Consider the following 22223-nt stretch of genomic DNA (forward strand, 5'->3'; position numbering starts at 1 on the left):
CCATCATATTTAATCTGACTGCCCTGTTCTAAAGCGAAAATGTAACGGCATCATAGTGTTTACATAAAAAAAAGCATTTTCTATGACGGTATATTAAACTACAAAGAAATATTACTGTACATACTCGTACATCTTGATTACACAACTTTTAACACTATATGTACTTCATATTTCGAAAAAATTACTGATTTAAGAGTAAGGTATCTAATTACGAAATAATGTTAGGACTAGGGCCTACTATCTACTGGCCGCCATTGGATCTGTAGAGGCATGTATTATTATTAACATTTCTAAAAAGCTTCATAATGATTTTTACTTGTGCATAGTTAAGGCTTTTGACAGTTTTATTACGGAGTAATTTGCATTTAATCTGTTATATATGCTAAAATTTTAGTGTAGCCCTCAGAGATCGCTCAAAAACAGGGCTAGACAAAAAAAAAATGGCAAAGTTACACAATCAGTAATAAATACCGTACTAAGGTAGAAATAAGTCAATTATAACTACCGGTAATAAAACTGTAGGCCTAATTATTATAAAATGCTATAACAATATACAAAACGATTACAATCAGATGAGTTTACAGTTGTAAAATAATTGTACAGAGTAAAATAAAAAATTTATAATGAAAGGGCGAGATTAATACCAGAATTTTTTAATGATAATATAAATTAGCTGAAAGTGTTATTTTAAATTACAACTATAACCGAAAAAGTGTAAAAATGTTCAATTAGCCTATACATCTTGATTACACAACTTTTAACACTGTATCACTTCGGAATATGTATGATATGAACTTTCTTGTGTTAAATTTTAACGTACCTTGTTAACATGTTTCGACCTATTTTGGGTCATGTTCAGAACTGGTCGTTGTTGGTCTTGGCGCCTCTTGAAATATACAGACACACGAAAACACACCCCAACGATATTCTCAACACACAACTCAATTTCAAAACACATACACTCTTTGACTCTACACTACGAACGCACCCACACAGGAAACAAGAGGCGCCAAGACCAACAACGACCAGTTCCGAAGATGACCGAAAGTAGGTCGAAACATGTTAACAAGGTACGTTAAAATTTAACACAAGAAAGTTCATATCATACATATTCCGAAATGTTCAATTAACTAAAAAAAGTCAAGAACTCCTACTTATGAATGTCTAATGTAGGCTATAGGTAGGTTAATACCATTCTGAAATGAATAAAATGGAAGATGATAAAGACTCAGATTTTAGAGGAAAAGGGATTTGATGGTGAAAAAGAAGAACTAAAAAAATGAGCTAAAAATTATATTTTTATGTTACATTTTCATAAAATAGGTATTATTATAAAAATGTAGGTACTTTTACAATTAATAAATTTCGAAATCCTAAATAAGGCAAGAAAATGAATTAGAATATACTCATATTTTTGTAACAAATTATAAAAAAGACATACTGGTACATTTTAATTTGAAAAATTAAAATATGCTACAATAATATGTAAATTCATCATGTTATGCACTTTAATGTTCACTTTAACTTGTTCATAAAATAAATTTATATAACAGTCCTCAAAAATTGTGGATAAAATAATGAATATTGAATGTATTCATACAAAATATGTAATGAAATCAAAATGGAGTCACTTTATTGTAAATATAAATTTATTCTTTCTATTAAGGTATGCAACATGAAATTCCTCATCCTTTTTTGTTTCATAATTACATTTTAAAACATTACTAACCACGTTTCGGTAAAATCATATTTGTTGAAGAAATAAAATACTGAAAATTGATATAAAACTTTTCTTTTTGTTTTATTGATATCAATAGATCGTCTCTTCTCTCTGATTGATGATGTGGCAACACGTCACCTCTATTCATTTCAGACCCCTTATCTGCAACTTCTAATATCTCTGCAATCGACGATCCTTCAAGGTACTATGTTCCACGGTATGTATGTACTTGGGTCTGGCTCAGGGAACTGTAAAAAGTAAATACGGTATGCAAATATCATGTTTCAATGTTCTAAACATAAATATAAAATGACGAATATATGTACAAAAGAGTTCCGTTTTTTAACAACAGAAATTTCTGCAATTTAAAGCAAACACATAATGAAAACCACATTTATTACTTATACCATTATATAGTTAAGTATTTGTGGTAATGAGCTAGCGGATTCCTTAGCAAAAAAAAAGGTACAATGATCCAACAAATTACAAATTCATGTTTATCATTTCAGTCCTCAAAACTAGAATAATTAAGAAAATCATCCAACAAGAAACACATGAAAAAAATTAATATCTGAGGGTCTAAATAAGCAATGGAATATTTTATTAAACAATAAAAATTTAATTCTAGAATGTCCACGAATGAAAGCTGTCACTCTTTTTTGATTATATATGGGGCATGATTGTTTGGCTGCCCATCTATATAAAATAAGTATTTTTCCTAATTGTTTGCTTTATAAGGATATGACACACCTCAAGAACTGTAAAAATTTTACAGCTACAGATCTGTCATTACGATAATGGGAAGTGGAAGAACTTCAATATGCCGTGAAGTATTAAATAAACATTTTGTAGAAGTATGTAGGTCTACTGATACCAAATGAATGTTACTAAGATATGTAGTACAGACCTGACACAGTCAAGAATTTGTACTGTCAGGTAACAAATAATCGTCAGAAATACACTTTTGGATATTCCACCGTGTCCTGGAACTTAACATTTCCAATGTTTTGGAACTATGCATAGTTCCATTATCAGGTATATCACGAGGCTGAGCTGTTGGAAGAGGACAGACACAACGAGAACAACAGAGTATGTGACCCGTCTGATTAGTAGTGTGTGTTTACTTATTAATCATTCAAAGTTCGAGTACATTTTCAATAAATGTTTAATTTTTTATTGAAAATTTTGTTACCGGTATGTAATTTGTTTTAATCCAGGAATTTATCAAAATGGAAGTTTTCAAATTAGCCAAAACGTGTTTTCACTTGAACTATTAACCTATCGGTAATATGTTAATTTTATTACTTTGCATGTTAACATTGCTCGGGATGATCCTTCTGTCATATTGTAGATAAAATTTTGCTTACATTCATTCACTCTGTCTTAATTTCTCAGATTTTTTAGATTACGTATGGTTAATTTAATTTCATGGTTGGCAGATATCTACATCAGATCTGGAGTTTGATTACAGAATCTTGTATAAATGTTCAGAAGCCAAATATTCTGTTGAACAAACCTACCAGCAACAGAAAAAGTCAGATAGGACTTTTAAGTCTCTTAAACAATCCTGTAACACAATTAATGTATTCACAGTCCCATTTTGTTTGTTTTCAACAATGTATCCTCTTTCAACTCTTTTAAATTGAATTTTGGTGATGCCTACGTAGAAAGGCAAAGGGATTCTGTAGGCTGTAGGGGAGTTTGGGAGCAGCCCACAGGGGGGTCTTAGACATGAACACCATAGGTAGTATAATGGGCCCACCCAAGCGGCCTACGTGCGAGGACATTCTGCAGCTCATGCCCTTTCCCTCAAGGGGACCAATAGATAGATAGGACACATCCAATGTTTAATCAGTTTCAATAGATATGAATTCACAAGTATAAATTTCTTTTATAACTTATTAATAGGCCTGTACCACTTGAATTACACTCTGTAATTTCAATTTCAGTATTAATGGAAATTCCTTTAAATCTTGAGGTTGCTTCCAGATTCTTTCTCATGAACTGTTCATCTTGTGCAAGCAGTTTCAGCATTTCCTTTATTTTCTGAATCATTACTGTTGTCATTCCCAAAGCAGGGAAGTTCTAGTTTTCCTTTGAAACGTACTACTCCAATAATAATCTGCCAACAAACCATATAGGCTACTGTGAGGTACAAACTCATTATGCTTTACAGTTAAGAGGCGTGCTGCTTATGATAAGGTGTGCTCAATTCTACATTTGCCTAGAAGATGGAAGTGTTCAATACTCTAGCTTTTCTAAATGTCATGTTTACACACTAATTCCACAGTCGCGAAGCTCAATATGTAGTAAAAATGCAAACATGGGTAGTTGCCCACCACTAGGATCGCTGCTATCGCCTCATCATCGCAGATCTCTCTCCTAGCAGCCGACAAAATATGTTATACTTTCGTTGTCGTGTTCTTTTGGAAAAATTAACACCTTCCTTCCATTATTGAAATATTTAATGCATAAAGTTAATTTATTATTTTAATGAAGTATATTAAATTCCACCATAAACTCGAAGATACTTGCAAGAAATAAGTTAATATAATTTTTGTTTGTGCAAAACGAACTGAAATTTACTATAATAGCTTCACTCATTCAAGATTATAGTGATAATTAACTATGAAACCAATAAATATTAATTTGCATTTCTCTTTACAACAATAATAATGGAAATATGAATTAATGGAGTAACTTACGTGTACCGGTACTTGTAGTGTAGGCTTACGTAGTTAACAAAGTGGGATGAGGTTAAGCAATAATAATCACACCAGAATTGGAAATAAAACGTGATCAATAAATTTTATTGTGACAGTCTTTTTCTACGTCTCTAGTAAAGCAAGAAATAAAAATAACAACAAAATTAACAGCTATAATTAAAAACATATTCTTTGAAGAAAAAAGTAGGCCTAAGCAATAATAATCCCACCAGAATTGAAAATAAAACGTGATCAATAAATTTCATTAGAACAAACTTCATTTTTCTACGTCTTTAGTAAAATAGCACATAAAAATAATAACAAAATTAATAGCTACAATTAAAAATATATCCTCTGAAAAAAAAAAAAAGTAGACCTAACCTTTATTTCTCTGGAAATTTAGCAGCCTAAGTGACAGAACTTTAACCGGTATCTAATGTCCTTTCGGTTAGACTGAAACATTTCATTGTGAAATTTAAGGATATAATGTATTCTAACAGTCACAAAGAACTTCAAAATTAAGAGTTTTGTTTCTGCACAGCATTCTTGTGGAAATCCAGGAACCTTTCTGAATCTTTCGGATATCGGAAAAAGGATAACTCTGCCCTCTTTCTCTTACTGTTGCTACAATTTATGGCACTACAAACGTCTCCTCCTTGTCCCATATTATTATTCCAATTATTATATTTTAGCAATTAACATTCTCATTATAACCAATAACGAACATTTCACAAGCATCAATGTGAAAAACGCAACGAGCTAGCACTCGATAGAAATACGACACAGTCCAAAGTCGACCATGGACAGTCTATTGTTTCTAGTTGCTAACCGCTTGGAGCGCTTTATCACGAGATTTGCAAAAAAACACCTCAAGCTTCGCGACTGTATATAGTAGACTGTGCTAATTCTATAAACATTTTTAAGAAAAAACTTATGCTACTTTTAAGATATTTACTTTCACCGTCATATAAAATGCACATTCATCAATACTTAGACTTTAAACTTCGTTACTTTTGCTGTGACACATGGCTATTACGTAGGGCCTATCTACATACCTTTGCAACTAAACAAACTTTTCATTAGGTTTCCATCTCTCTGTACAGTATCCATATGTATTTGCAGTCGTTTGTCTAATTTAATTTGACAGATCACCAAATCATTACTTTCATCCGTACTAAAGTATTTGTGAAAGAAAAACGAGAGAAAACAAAAGAGTAACCATTTGTTTTCTTCGTAGGTAGTGCAAACTCAAACTGAGTCCAGATTCAAGATGGCCGTAATCTCTTTCTGCTCACTTTTGTCAATATGGTTGTGGCCGTGTAGAAAAGATCATGGCCTAGCTAGCAAGAGCGAGAAAGTAAGAGCCTTGTGTTTGGCAGACTTCGTTACTGGAATGCAAGAGGGTCCGTGATAAAAAAGAGACACCTGTCATTTGCAAATAACGTTTTCATACAAGCTACATTACCTTTTCAGCGATTTCATCAGCACACGCCATTCTGATTCTAGCTGCAGTGGCCGGTGAATCAAGTCTGAATGATCCCTTTATTCCTCTCTCTGCTCTGGCACTTGCGATGGCTTCTTTAATTGCAAAGAATATTGAAGAAGCCAGGAAAAGTGGTGGTTCACCAACAGCCTATGTGAAACAGAATGTATTACACATTTTTTCAGTTAATTAAAACTTAAATGGCAACATGTATTAAAATTTAGACAGATAAAAGGGCTTTAAAGTAAACGGCATGTCAGTTACTACTTTTCCATATAGAATTCACATTTCCATGTACTTAAACACTGTTTATGCTCGACCATGCCGAAATGTACTAATTATACATCTGGTAGCAGTCCTTTAATGCATGTCATTAAAGTACACCTACTCATTAAAGTACAGGTCTTCAGCCAATGATAACTCAGCTTACATGTGTTCAGCCAATGACAAGTCAGCTTTGTACCGTTATAAAACCGCAAGTATCGATTATTCTCGGATATGCAATCGAAAGAAAATTAGCAAAAAGTCACGGAGGCTGGAAATCCAATACTGTCGCAGAAGGTTATGTTCTGTTACTATAATAATCAGCGTTAATTGTAAATAATATTCAAATAAATTCAATTTGTCATCTCGTTTTTCAATGTCGAATTCAATAATCAAGGTTATATCAAGTTTAATGGGACTACGTCAAGGTCAATGACATTGTTCCTCGAAAAAAATCAATACTTTCGCGTCTGCGCACATCTCACAATTCACGACCTAGAACAAGGTCACTTCCGATCTTGTCAGTTACAAATAAAATGTATACATCTGAATACCGGTAATTTCAAGTTAGAAATATGGTCGAGCATAAAAAGTCGTATGAAACTCGCCTATAATGGTAATTAAGAAGCTCGTATGAAAATTATGAAACTCGCTTGTGCTTGTTTCATAAATATCCATACTCGATTCTTAATTACTATCATTATAGGCTCGTTGCATAATGTACTATTACACACCTGGAAAATGAAAACATGACAAGAATTGAATGTGCACAACATTACAAAGTGTACATCTTATAAAGTAGCTGCAGTATATAATATAAACTTTAAATATTGTCACCTTGTAAAATAATCTTATTCATCTCTGTTTTAATTGCAATTCTCTACGGTTCTATTTCCCCTCGCTACTGTAGCTACATCCTGGGAATAGCGCAACATGGAAAAGTATGCATAGGACTGAATGTGTGGAAAAAAGTGGAATTAAAATGTGGCATAGCACACAAACTTATCCACTTCTTTGAACCCATACTATATTTGTATTTGCCTGGAGGTAGGAAAATTGTTTAGACATAAGACCAAAGATGTAGGAGCACTTTTGATACAGACTTTCGAGCTCAGGTTTAAGACTCTAAAGGCAGATCAGAGGGCAGTGGGACATGTCTGCTGTCTGTATCATGCTGAGGCTTGAGCCTGCGATGGCCGACAACAGGAAGCGAAGGCGAAGGAAATTTGAAAAGAAAGGCGTAAGTTGTATTTAGAGGAGAAACTGATGTTGGGAGGAAATGGATTTGAGTACACTCCCAGAAAAGTTCAGGCTCTCCATTGTTTCATCAGAAGACAGAAAGAGTGACGAATCTGGAGAAGTACAGCAGACGATCTCTGACTCATTTGGATCGTGGATTTCCATAATTGGGCTTATGTGTTAAAGGCTATTTATTTGACACTAGTTGGCTCTATTAGGTTGTGAAATACAGATGTTCGCGCTTGTAGAGGCTTCTGGTAGGAATAGGACATTCTTTATCTGTTCTGTTTAGAATATTGTTCACTTCTACTCCAAAATATCTGAGAACTCGCTTTGAATATCTTACAACGTTACGGAATCAACATCAGGCCTTATTATCCATTCCTCGTCACCGCATCTCTTTCTATTCATCCTCTTTCACAGTGTCAGTTTGTCGCCTATGGAACTCCTTACCTCGTCATGTCAGGGATTGCCGAACGGTTAATCAATTTAAATTAAGAATTACATACTTTTACATGAAATTGATTTGTGAGTGTTAGCCGATTTTTATAGGTTATTCTGTGTGTATATAAATTGTCATTTAGGCCTATCATAAAGTAGAATTAGGATATGGATTGTAAATAACTTAATTATGTATCATGTTCAGTTAATATTTCATTATAGCCTGTGTAAGCTTGTTAATGTGCATGAAAATGATTTTTATATTTAAGTAGGACTTTACTGTTTTTGTCAATGTTTCATTACGTATTTCACTTTCACTTCTGGTAATGTGGAAGAGAAGGCCTTATGGCCTTAACTCTACCAGAATAAATAAATAAATAAAAATAAATTTCGACAAGGAATGGAAGAGATGTTTACTATATGTGCTAGAAACAACTGATGAGTTTTTGTAGATAGACAGAGAAAGTCATTATTGTTCTCGAAAGTTTTGATTGCAGAAATTTCGATAAGGAAAGGCAAACTGTTTATAAATATGCAAATCTAGTCTTTCAGGTAAGGTTCCCTGTAAAGCAGATTTGAATAATTTCAAGGGAAAAATTGTTCCGGGGCCGGGTATCGATCCCGGGACCTCTGGTTGAACGTACCAGCGCTCTTTCCAACTGAGCTACCCGGGAATCCACCTGACACCGTCTCAACTTTTCCCTTTATATCCACACAACTCGCGTGGGCTGACGAAACGCCAGAGACCCACATCGAGTGCACACAATCTCTGTGTGACTTGGAATTGTGGTTTTCTGTTAACGTACACAGTGACGTATATATTATGCAAATCTAGTCTTTCAGGTAAGGTTCCCTGTAAAGCAGATTTGAATAATTTCAAGGGAAAAATTGTTCCGGGGCCAGGTATCGATCCCGGCACCTCTGGTTGAACGTACCAGCGCTCTTTCCAACTGAGCTACCTGGGAACTCCACCTGACACCGTCTCAACTTTTCCCTTTATATCCACACAACTCGCGTGGGCTGACGAAACGCCAGAGACCCACATCGAGTGCACACAATCTCTGTGTGACTTGGAATTGTGGTTTTCTGTTAACGTACACAGTGACGTATATATTATGCAAATCTAATCTTCCAGGTGAAGCTCCCTGTAAAGCAGATTTGAATAATTTCAAGGGAAAAATTGTTCCGGGGCCGGGTATCGATCCCGGGACCTCTGGTTGAACGTACCAGCTCTCTACCACTGAGCTACCCGGGAACTCCGCCCGACACCATCTCAACTTTTCCCTTTATATCCACACAACTCGCGTGGGCTGACGAAACGCCAGAGACCCACATCGAGTTCACACAATCTCTGTGTGACTTAGAATTGTGGTTTTCTGTTAACGTACACAGTGACGTATATATTATGCAAATCTAGTCTTTCAGGTAAAGCTCCCTGTAAAGCAGCTTTGAATAATTTCAAGGGAAAAATTGTTCCGGGGCCGGGTAGCTCAGTTGGAAAGAGCGCTGGTACGTTCAACCAGAGGTCCCGGGATCGATACCCGGCCCCGGAACAATTTTTCCCTTGAAATTGTTTATAAATAATTGGGATGAGTCAATTTGCCTCCGACAGACGTGATAACATGAAAATGGCTACTGGTGACTCTTAAACTATTACGATATTTGTGTTTTTCCTGCTTACCTTCTTTCTTTGTGTCTTTGTTTCATTTATTTAATTACATTATTTGTTTTCTTATTTTATTTTTTCGCCTTCTTTCTTCGTTGTTACATTAATTTATTATTTATTTGCTTCTTTTTTATTTGTTGAATTCCATATTTGTTTATTTATCTGCTTGTTCACTTATTTAATATTTCCTTTTCAAACAACTTACCATAATTTTTGTTTCCATAGAAATACTTCAACAATAAAAGCGAACAATTTATTGTTTCGCATTGTGTACCTACCTTTGAAGAATAAACTGCATGCTTATTCGGTGCCTCCTTCAGTAATGAGACATTGAACTCTACGGGAATATCTGCAAATCCTGGAATCTTGTACACACCAGGTCCTCGAGCATAAACAGTGCCTGTGGGGGAGTACACCATCTCTTCTAAAGTGAACAGGCCATATCCTTGCATAAAGCCTCCTTCAACTTGCCCCACATCTATTGCTGGATTCAAACTGTCTCCTAAGTCCATCACGATGTCAGTCCTTAACACCTGAAATTTTTAATTTTTATCTCATGAAAACAGAGTCGCCAGTATGAAAGGATAATTCCAAGCCTTTGGCGAGAGACGAACTCGATAGCTCAGTGGTAGAGCGCCTGACCGGAGAACAGGAAGTCGCAGGTTCAATTCCCGCTCGAGGTTGTGAAATTTTTCTTTCATACCATGGCATGATTGTGACTATAATAGTATTTAAATTCATTCCCCGTAATAGTTAATGTATTGTAAATTAGTCTATTAGCAGAAGAAACATTACAGTCTGTATTAGCAGTGTTACATTACCTGGTGATCCCCTGTAAGGCAGTCTACCTCCACTTCTGAACAAGCGGCTCCAAAAGTGAAGTATTTGAAAGGTATCCCTTCATTTTTTTCTATATCATAGCCAATGCCTGGGGTTCTGAAAATACAATTGAAGAGTGTGATTACAGTCCATTTGGCCATTTTTATTATTTATACGTAATAGTGATTCTTTGTCATGATTTCCAGAACAATTTTAGGGTATACAGGAAAGGTCGTAAAGTTGTTGTTGTTTTCTAATGCCAGGCGTTTGACAATAAAGTCATTTGACCTGTTGCACTCCAATATTTTTCAAAGATATTATCATGGTCAGCCACTGAAGCACAGATTTTGAGGTGTTCCGAATCCATTTCTTGGTTTGAGTTGCACAATGGGCAGTTAGGGGACTGATATATTCCAATTCTATGCAGGTGTTTGGCCAAACAGTCATGGCCTGTTGCCAATCTAAATGCCGCTACAGACGATTTTCGTGGTAAATCGGGAATTAACTGTGGATTATGATTCAGAGAGTTCCATTTTTTCCCTTGAGACTGTGTTATCAAATTTTGTTTGTTGAAGTCTAAGTATGTAGATTTAATAAATCTTTTCACAGAGTAATACGTAGATTTAGTAACAGGTCTGTAAGTAGCAGTGCTGCCCTTCTTTGCTAAAGCAATATAACAATATAAAAATACCGGTAGTTAAAAAGTAAATAACATTATGAATGATATTTGGGATTACGGTATTGCAATGCTCTTCTTATTGTAGTTCTTACTTATAAAATCCTGTTGTAGACAGACTGACACGGTCGCAGTAAGCTGCTCTCACCCATTCCGCCCAAGTCCCCTTTGGGTTGGCTGCTTTGTACGGCTCCAATCTTTTTCGGAGAATTTCACAGGCATCCTAATGCACAGGAAGGAAATGATACTAGTATTTGAAATAAATAAAAAATGTCATTCTTCAATAATATTATAACATTCAGGTTGCTTCAATCATATCATGACTTAGGTAACCTTATGGCATGTTGTGAAACAGCACAAAACAAAGTTTTAAAACACTGAAGTAAAACTCAAAGAAGTTAGAAAAATTGTAATCGTGTTTGTACCGTACTTTATAATGCATATAGTCTTTGTAAAGACATTCTTAAGATCTACGGCAAGATAATATTCAGCAATATCTACAAAGACTTTGCAATCACTAGCGAAATCTTTTTAATGTCTAGGAAGATCCTGTAGTTTAAGTTTTACGTTCTACAGTTCGTACTTCTCACATATGGTAGGAATATTTAAAAGAAGAAAATAAACACTGCCTTCTACAAAACATCTTTCTACGTACAGCTCATGAAAATACTGTCTCATAAGCGCAATTAATTTAGAATCTATAAATAGTAGGCTTATCTATATATATAATTTGAAGTGGTAATAAAATTATCGGAAAAAGGCTGAACGGATTGTAATGAGTGGCCCCTCATTTTGAAGCTTGGCATCTAAAATTTTTCAGAAAAATAGTAGTTTTCAGTGAAATGCTAATTTTCCTACACAATTTTCCTATTTTCCAAAATTCATCTGTCGTCAATTTTGAGAACTAGCTAAACTAGCTAATTGCATTTCAGAATAAAACAAAACACATACTACAGTAAACAATATTACACGAAGGCCATGATCTGCAAGAATGCTGACATATTTAGAGCTCAAATTAAATTGGTTATTCGATTCGATTCTGTGGTGTGTAATTTTATGGGTACAGCTGTGTATTGGATATTAAAAACTACAAAACTTGAGGTAGTTTGATGACATTATTACCATTAGAAATGAAATATTATTGTAGTTAATGCCATGATGTGACTATTTTTCATTAATTATACATATTAATGCTATATTGATGATATGAAAGTGAAACTTTTGGGGTTATGTAAGTAGCTGTAGAGAATATCTTAAATTAGATTTTGATTTCCATATTTTACTGAGTGGCGGCTGTATAGTATATATAGTATATGTTACTGAAAGCTATAAAACTTACGTAAGATAATAATATTATTAAAAATCAAATATTTTTATAGTTATTAATCCAGTGGGGTTGGGTCTTTTTCATATATTTAATGGCAGTGTGGTGTAGATATTTACATGCGTGGTTCTCTTCAGTATTGGCTCAAGAGAGAGTATGTTTCAATATAATGGAAGCAAATAACTTTCAAAATATCTGGTATTCTTCATTGAAAATAAATCTGAAAAATGTTTATTTGAACGTCTAATGAACTTAGTTTACAGCATTTGCTGCATAAGCCACTAGTTTAGACTATAATTAGGGAAACTATTTTAACATAAATTAACAGTCCAAGTAAATTAGATGATAATTTCAAAATATTTCTTTAATTACCATGACAGCCATCCCATTCAAGTCAGAACCGCAACTAGCCGCAGTTGCTGAAGTATTTGGTACCTTATCAGTTGATGTCTCGGCAATATGAATGAGGTCGGCAGATATATCAAGAGCTCTGCTAGCTACCTGCAAAAAAATTACTGTTAGTGATGGAATCTTTCCAAAATTTAAGCTACAGTGAAATGTTAGAAAAGCATTAATTACAGTATTTAAAAAAAAATCAAATCTTACGTTTATACAAATTTATAGGCGAAATTAAAAAGGAATTGGAAAAGTTTTTAGAAAAAATACTTCTGCAGTACCTAATATATATTCTCATTTTAAAATATTAGCATAAAGTGACATGTACGTGTAAGACAATGAAAAATTGTTTATTGTAAGTTAATTTGTTTTAGAAGAAATTTATAATACAGTATAACCTTTTGAAAAATAAAACAAAATTATGTTATGTGGAAGCAAGAAAAATAAACTTTTAAGAAAAAGTAGTGTTTCAAACATACACAAACAAGTGGTGAGCATGATTTCGTTTCACACAACATCGTATATCTTTCAAGAAGTATGCACAAACATTCAGCCATGCGTGTTTTTAGTTCAATAATACACAGTTTTCTATTTCTTACATTGCCTATATAGTAGAGTTTTGTTTACCCTCTAGAAGAGAACAAAAATTGTTGTTGTTTGTTGTTTGTTGTTTTCTAATGCCAGGCGTTTGACAATAAAGTCATTTGACCTCTTGCACTCCAATATTTTTCAAAGATATTATCATGGTCAGCCACTGAAGCACAGATTTTGAGGTGTTTCGAATCCATTTCTTGGTTTGAGTTGCACAATGGGCAGTTAGGGGACTGATATATTCCAATTCTATACAGGTGTTTGGCCAAACAATCATGGCCTGTTGCCAATCTAAATACAGCTACAGACGATTTTCGTGGTAAATCGGGAATTAATTGTGGATTATGATGCAGAGTTTTCCATTTTTTTCATTGTGGTTATGTTATCAAATTTTGTTTGTTGAAGTCTAAGTATGTAGATTTAATAAATCTTTTCACAGAGTAATACGTAGATTTAGTAACAGGTCTGTAAGTAGCAGTGCTGCCCTTCTTTGCTAAAGCATCCGCATTCTCCTTTCCCAGGATTCCACAGTGGGATGGTATCCATTGGAATACAATTCTTTTATTGAGTGATATTAATTGAGAGAGCATTTTAGTTATTTCTGCTGTTTGAGATGAAGCTGTGTGTTTAGAGACTATTGATAGAATAGCTGCTTTGGAGTCTGACAATCTAACTGCATTCTTAAATTTATTGATGTGGCATAGAAGATTCCTGAGACTTTCACTTATTGCAAATATTATCTTCAGCCTTCAGAGTAAAGATGTTACTAGAAGATGACAGTCAACAAATTGCGGGATTTTTAAATACTGGTAAAAGGCATGGGTCAAATCTCCCCTATGGTTAAAACTTTCTAGACTCCCCTACTATAAAGATATACTGGTAGTGAACAGTCACAAATAACAGACATGTTTGGTAATGTGTTCAAAATAGAGGCAAATACAGTACCGGTAACCATAAAACAGCATCTCTCTTGAAGAGTTTCATTTTAACTCTGATAAATATTACAAATGAAGCAGAAATAAATACAAGTAATATTAATATACCGATATTTAACAACCTAAATTGAGTTGCTAGTAAACAACCCATTCTTCTTAGCATCCTTTAGTGAAAGATAGAGAAGAAATCTTGAAACATTTATAATGGACGGAACTAAAGTTTCATGTTACATAATCTGCAACAAATACTCACTTGAATCATCTTAGTGTGAAGTCCCTGTCCCATTTCTGTGCCTCCATGACTAACAAGAACTGATCCATCATCATATATATGCACCAAAGCACCACTTTGGTTAAGAAATAGTAAAGTATAAGATATACCAAATTTGGTTGGCACAACACTTAGTCCTCGCTTCTTCCATCTGTTTTGTCTGTAAATTTAAAAGAATTACTCCCATATAAGGTGTGTTTACACCCAGTGCAGATTTTCTGCAGAGAGCAGAAATATAGGAGATTAAGTGTTTTGTTATTTAATAATGATTCGTGCAGTCCATAATGTTCGTACCTAATTTAACATAATCATATACAAAAAGCATCATCATTCACAATTCAAGTATTAGACTCTAGTCGATCCGCTATAGTCTCCCACCATTTTTTCAAGGTAGTCCCAAATTCCTGAGACTCTGTGGTGCATATAATAGAATCTGTTTAGGTATTCTGGTGAAGGACATTTTTCCAGGTATGATTTTCAATTTTGACGGTATACATGCAACAATATGTACAAATAATAGACATTCTGAGATTATTATAGAATATTTTCAAGCAGAGAAAGTGATACTTTGACAATAAAACATTCACCTACTAAAAATTCTTCTTATGGAAAAAAAAAGTGAACTATTGTAAAGTTGTCAAACATCAAACTTAAGTAAATTAATAATGAAAATGGTTACACATAAACACATACACATTAGTTGAATGTTTGGAAACGTTTGTGACTATACTTCCAGAATTATTAAGGTTCCTTTTTTTTTTAAGTTATAATAGGTCTCCATATAGAGATGTTAAAAGTAAATATCCGTTTACATTTGATATTTGTAAAAGGATTAATACCGGTATACAAATATATTTACTATTAGCACATTCTTGTGCAAATTTATGTACCTGTACTTACCTGTTGAATTCCTCAACTTCCTTCTTTCTACGTAAGTAATCTGCTCTTTCAAGGCATTCATCCCAGCATCTCTTCAATGTGCAGTGTTCTAGAGGCTGATTAAAGTGTGTCGTGTCGCCTTCTTTGTATAAATTCAGTGAGGCGATCTGGAAGTAAAAATAGAAGAAGTTGAACCCAGATTTTCAACCTTAAGAGTGCACTGTGGGCCAGAATCTCAATCTAGCTGGATAAAATTTTATTCTTCAAAGTCACTGAAGTTGGTGTTTCTATCCTGTAAACACAAACCAGACGTCTGCACTTCAGAAATTCGCAATGCAGAAAGGGACTCGGAAAGATTAACAACATTAACTTTGATGATTGATAAACACCGGAGTGGTCAGCACCCAGTTGTGAGTTGGAGTGATGCAAGGAAGGATCGTTCTGTGTTGTGCCTAAACAAAATACTTTTTAAATTCCACTTGGTATGTACTTTTGGTTTATATAAAGTTTAATTAATTTATTCCATATTAATACTGTAAATAATAATGTTCGAATTTACTCAATTGAAAATTAAATTTTCAGCCATGGAGTTCATTTTTATACTAAGATATACAAAAACAAAAATCGGCACTTACTCACACGGAATTTTTTGGCCAAAATACGAAACAACATTTGGGCTTTAAATTCCATATTGCGGTTTAACTGCAAACACGCGCCTTTTTTCCAAAATATGTTTTCTTAAGTGACTCCCAGTAAAAGTGGCCTTCGGTGACTCGTAAAGCATTATTTGAATTAATGCTCGAGATGAGGCACTCTTAAAATCATATATGGATAGGCCTATGTTTTGGCTAGATTATAAATAGGAGAGTGTTCACGAGGGTTTTTTTAAGGAATTAAGAAATCTATTTGTTTTTTTTATGAATGATTTTAAGAAACGATGGATGTTGTGTGGGACGAAAAAAAGAAAGGTTTCTAGTGAAATATTTAGAATGGTTGAAGACTAAAGTAAAGTTTCCTCAATAGAAACCCAATGGTATAGCTAAAAAACCTTGCATCTTGCTAATCAGAGAAATGGAGAAACATTTCAGTCACGAGCGTAAGTTCTTTTTCAGAAAATTTCTTTGTGAGCAAAAGGGTAGTAATTTGTTCGTTTTGAGACCTGTCTCATATAAAATTTTTTGAACTGTCCAACACCGATAACTAATGGCAATGGATCTCGTAATGTTACACCACTGGGTTCCTATTGAAAAAACTTCGCTTCAGGCTTCAACCACTCCGAATATTTCGCCCTGCACAACTTCTACCATTTCTTAAAATCATAACAAATAGATTTCCTAATTGCTTTAAAAACCCTCTGTGAACACTCTATTTATAATCTAGTCAAAACATACCCATATAATGATTCCGAAGAGCTTTCTTCTGGAGCACTAATTCAAACAACTCTTTACATGTCACCAAAGGCTGCTTTTGCTGGCTGTCACTTAAAATAAAATAAAAAATAATTTGAAAAAAATACGCGCGTTTGCAGATAAACAGCAATATGGAATTTAAAGCCAAAATGTTTTGTATTTTGGTCACAAAAATTCCGTGTGAGTAAGTGTCGATTTTTTTAAATCTCGGTATAAAAATGAAATCCATGACCAAAAGTTTAATTTTCAATTCAGTAATTTCGAACATTATTATTACAGTATTAATATGAGATAAATTAATTAAACTTTATACAAACCAAAAGTACATACTTTTGGGCAGACTTTCCACGTCGAATTTTTTAAATATTTCGCTTAAGTACAACACAGAACAATCTTCCCTTGCATCGCTCCAATTCACAACTGGGTAGCCTACTGACCACTCGAGTATTTATCAACCATCAACTTCTGCTATGTATTTACTGTTGTTAATCCTTCCTAATCCCTTTCTGCATTGGGTATTTCTGAAGTGTAGACATCTCGTTTGTGTTTACAGTGTAGAAACACCAACTTCAGTGACTGTGAAGAATAGGTATAATTTTTTTCAGCCAGATTGAGATACACTGTGGAGTATAACAATTCAATTAAGAATAATCATTATAAGAATTGTGACTGCTGCAAAATGTTCTGCAGTACTGACGCACTTTACAGCCTACACACTATAGCAATATAATATAGACCTGTGTTATAATATAAATTACATGGGAGATAAATACATAAGGCCCAGTGGTGGCTCCTGCGTATTTCTTAAGAGGAGGAAAGAAGTTAACAGCACGAAATGACACCTTCTTGAATGAAACATGCTACAAATTAGCCTACATGCATACATGTAAGACTAGGTAGTGTTTCGACAATATTTTGGACTGTTCTGTAGAAGATGAAGATGATGATGTTTGTCATTATCACGATAGTTTGTTTTTCTTATATTTCTTTCCCTGACCAGCCTCATGGTCTAGTGGTCAGAGCTTCTGGCTATAGTTCATGAGGTCTCGGGTTCGATTCCCGGTTAGAGCACAGGAATTTTTCCTTAAAGGGGATTATTCCTGTGTTCGTCCATGGTCTGAAATTTAGGTTAAGTTTAGATTTAAGACCTCTCCTGGCACCACATTATCATAATCATCCTATCACATCATCGGGGTAATGTAACTCCGCCTTCCAGGTGCCCCAACCTCAGAAGTGGGTTACAATTAAGCCACGGCCAGGAGAGAAGCCCAGAAATGTCGAAAAGACAACCTGGTGGGATTGGATAAAAAAAAAAAAGGTAGTGTTGGGGTTGGCCTTCCCTTCTGTATAGCAATAATCTGTTCTTGTAAACTGAGTTTCCTAAATTTTCTAAATATATTATGTTTTCACTTCCATTCATGGTTGAATAATTGCACAAATTAACAATTACAAGGAAATCACAACCTCGCAGCATTTTTCGAGCACAGTACGGCAACACACGTGTTGGAAGAGACTGGCTACTAACACGTAACCGGAACAGTTTTAAGGAAATGGGGAAATAATCTGAGGAAAGCGAGAACACTGCACCCACTCACGTGGTCTGTATTGCCGCATGTACATTTTACAAGTTCAGTATCACATGCTTTTGAAGAATGTCAGTTCTTGTAAAGTCATACTACCATTATTGTTCAAAGCTGCCGGTGGCCGATTATTTTTTATGTTAAAAATGATGTAGTTTGGAGTACTTTCAATTTCAAATATATTTGTACCAAAACTGACAACTTGGCTGTTGCCCTGTCTAGTACACAATGAATGGAAGTGAATGTCAGAGGGCAAAAGATCTGCGATACTAACGTAAAACTACTTCCTCTTTATTTTATATAAACCCGACTTTAACTTTCAAATATCCTTGAAGTTTCAAACCATGAATAGTAGCTTATATAAAGTACAATGAATAATATTCTTGATTTATAATTAAAAAAAAGTTTACATGGTGTCTTTCATAGCTTTGCCTTGAAACTGTTTTTATTGTGCCTCCTCCTAGATGTGTTATAGTCTGGTTGAATGCAACATCGTTAGATGGCACCGGTAGCGAGCTTGCTGCACGACCAGTCGGTTTCTATTTCCTGCCCAATGCACTGATTCAGAGGAGGATCTCCTCCCTATCCGTTCATTTACTTGGTTCAAAACTCTGCTCCTTTCTCTGGCCGCTAGCGCGCTGTTGTCTATGTGTGTTAACTGCGGTAAAGGAGGAAAGGATTGACTTTCCTCCACACAGACAATCTCGCATCTTTCTCACAGTTTTCTACAGCACATGAGTGCGCGTCGTTTAAAACTCGATCAACCGAGGTTTTCTTATAGCTGAGAACTTAAAAATTATCGAATCTTCCTCCAATTTCAAGGCACATATTTTATTTGGTATTTATTTTCAAAAGAAGAAAAATGTGAGGAGGACGTTCCTCCCTTCCCTCCCCTGAGGAACCCCCACTGATAAGGCCTCATATCTTAGACAGCTGTTCCAAAGGAACAGGGATTTCATTGCAGACAAATCCTTTGAGAGGAAATATTTTTTTAAAACTTCAATTCCACCATCGTTCCATTGTCACTGCATCATCTACTCACCATTTCTGAATAGTTTCTTGTTGAAATTGAATGTTATGTGAAGAATGAACCAATTACTGCTTCACATTTAAAACAATATATTTTAATACTATACTTACTTCCAGAGGATCCTTGTTTAAGAATGAAGCAATTTCTCTTATCATATTTTCAGCGAAAAACATTCCCTGTGGTCCACCAAAACCTCTAAACGCAGTATTGGAAGGCAGATTTGTCTTGCACACATAACCTTTGACTCTAGCATTAGGAATGTAATATGCATTTTCATAGTGGAACATTGCCCTCTCTAGAACCTGTAATGAAGTAAAGAAGATACGAAAGGTGTTATTTTTATGCTATATAATTTCAGTAAAGAAATGTAAAAATGAAATGTGCAGCTTAACTCACAGCTCCTGACAGATCCAAGGTGTGACCACCATTGTTGTATATGTCTATATCACAAGCTGTGATTTTTCCTTCCTTTGTAAATGCTACTTTGTATTTGCCAAGGAATGGATGACGTGTTCCTGAAATCATCATATCTTCATCTCTGTCTAACATGCATCGAACTGGTCGGTTCAACCTAGAAATATATTCATTGTTTGTATTATTGATTATTTTGTTACGAATACATAAATTTATAATAAAATACAGTGAAGTTATTTCACAATCGCCATCGATGTTGTTATCGTAGTCGTTTTCACCATCATCATCATCATCATCATCGTCCATTAAATTGGATCTCTTTGTATAGTACTATAAATGACTGTACATATTTCTCCTCCATTCTGAATGGGAAGTAAGAACTTACTTGTATGCTGCCACTGCAACAGGAACAGAAGAGACCAACATTCGTGATTCCTTACCACCAAAACCTCCACCCATTCGTTTCACTCGACATACTACACGATTGCTTTTAATACCAAGAACTTCGGCTGTTACTTTCTGTAAATAAAGAGTTTACCAGACGTTAACATCTTCAAGAAATAAGAATGTTTCTTCTCATAAATGAGGGTTAAATTCCACGAAACTACGCACTGGAATTAAAAACATAATTTTATAACATATAGTAGGGTAATTTATCAAATATTTCCTTTACATAATATTAAAGACAATAATTACTCTTACTGTGCATTTATAGTTGTGAAATAATGTTCCATAAAGTTATACTTAAGGGGTTAGGTACAGCTTACAGCAGTAAAATTTTAGAAATATTCAACATTTTTTTCCTCCATTACTATGTCTTAGTATGAAAATTAGTATGTGTAAAACACTGTCCTTCTGCTATATGAAAAACATATTTTTAGGATTTAAAAAATTATGTACATTTTCTTTTTATATCTTTGAAAAATATTGAAGTGCAAGAGTCAAATGACTTTATTGTCAATTGCCTGGCATTAGAAAACAACAACAACATTTTCTTTTTTTTTCAAAATTCATTTCACTGTGCAGTGATGAAGGGTTTCCCACATAACTCAAAAACTGTACAACATTTTGTGATGAAATTCTTTGTGTGTATTTATGTATATCATATCTACGATGCAAGATCGCTTCTCTACCTTTGATAGATTGTATGATAAAAAATAAGCTTAAATTCATTTTAAAAAATGGTCAAATATCACTATTTTCTTCTAACACAAAATAAAAAGAATATTATTTATTAAGGAATGTAGTTGAAAGAGCATGATATTGTAAACATGAGTTTCAGCAATAAAATAAGACAGACCGAAAATGAAAAAAAGTTAACAAGTTTATGAGTTATGAGGGAAACGCTTCATCACTGCACAGTGAATTGCCACCATTTTGAATTTTAAAAAATAAATATAAATAATTTTTTTTAATCGTAAAAATATTTTTTTTCATATAGGAGAAGGATAGTGTTTTACACATACCAATTTTCATTATTGTACAAGATACAGTAATGGAGGGAAAAAATGTTGAATATTTCAAAAAAATTTACTGCTGTAAGCTGTACCTAACCCCTTAAACCCTTACATTCGGAATATAAACTTTATATTGCTTTCACGTGTTAAATACTATGTTATTATATTACAATATACCGGGTGAGTAAAAAGTATAGAACAATGCTTGTAACTTTCTTATTTCTAATTTTATGAAGAAACTATCTATACAAAAGTTGTACAGTATCAAAGAAGGAATATTTTGAACATGTTTTCAAATACTATGATTTTCATTTATAAAGGGTGTGCCAAGGAGTCTTTTTTTTAATAGCACCATGTACTCATTTCCCCATTTTTGGGCTCTTCAGGTCTCAACACGTACAAAATCTTTTTTTTTTTTTTTTTTTGCCATTTATAAACTATTGTTTTGTAAAAACGACCTCTTTTGATGATAATGTGTATCTTCACATTTAACTTAACCAATATCTTACTTTCCTACCTCCAACTGATAGAACTTTGCAACATACTCACTTCATATCAAATTTACGTACATAAGAGAACTGTTTGGAGTTGATACCTGTGTCTCGGTTGGATTCTGTGTGGAACAAAATAGTTCCATCTCATCATCTTCACCCTTTGGAACAGCAATTGTGCAATGCGTTTCCAAGTAAAAATGTTCCTGTCCACTCATTCGTGCCTCTCCTGATATAATATGGTCGGCATTTTCAAATGCTGCGTCCACATCACCTTTACATATCTGTTTCGGACAGCCGGGAAAAAATGAGTTCTTCTCTATAGCATCCTGAAATTAATAATATCAATTCCACGTCAAGATTATATTTAAGTCAAATACTTAACATTTAACGTACCTACAAGTAAACTGAATATGATTTTAATTGAGAAAGA

General features: G+C 34.1%; 1 protein-coding gene across 2 annotated transcripts in view; it reads right to left on the bottom strand.

Annotated features, from left to right (window-relative positions):
* Window positions 1-1280: 1280 nt before the first annotated feature.
* Window positions 1281-22223, bottom strand: part of LOC138700325 (xanthine dehydrogenase-like) — a 77107-nt gene continuing 56164 nt past the window's right edge. For both annotated transcript variants that reach the window (XM_069826870.1, XM_069826871.1), the window contains 12 exons: window positions 21895-22119; window positions 20228-20361; window positions 19825-19999; window positions 19539-19730; window positions 15431-15576; window positions 14513-14690; window positions 12710-12838; window positions 11109-11236; window positions 10340-10454; window positions 9797-10051; window positions 5891-6058; window positions 1281-1968 (listed from right to left, as the gene is read on the bottom strand). In XM_069826870.1, the coding sequence (XP_069682971.1) occupies window positions 1918-1968; window positions 5891-6058; window positions 9797-10051; window positions 10340-10454; window positions 11109-11236; window positions 12710-12838; window positions 14513-14690; window positions 15431-15576; window positions 19539-19730; window positions 19825-19999; window positions 20228-20361; window positions 21895-22119 (1896 nt within the window). In that variant the 3' untranslated portion in view covers window positions 1281-1917. The remainder of the gene's footprint in view (window positions 1969-5890; window positions 6059-9796; window positions 10052-10339; window positions 10455-11108; window positions 11237-12709; window positions 12839-14512; window positions 14691-15430; window positions 15577-19538; window positions 19731-19824; window positions 20000-20227; window positions 20362-21894; window positions 22120-22223) is intronic.

This window comes from Periplaneta americana, chromosome 5, assembly GCF_040183065.1.
Source record: "Periplaneta americana isolate PAMFEO1 chromosome 5, P.americana_PAMFEO1_priV1, whole genome shotgun sequence".
Taxonomy (NCBI): Eukaryota; Metazoa; Arthropoda; class Insecta; order Blattodea; family Blattidae; genus Periplaneta; species Periplaneta americana.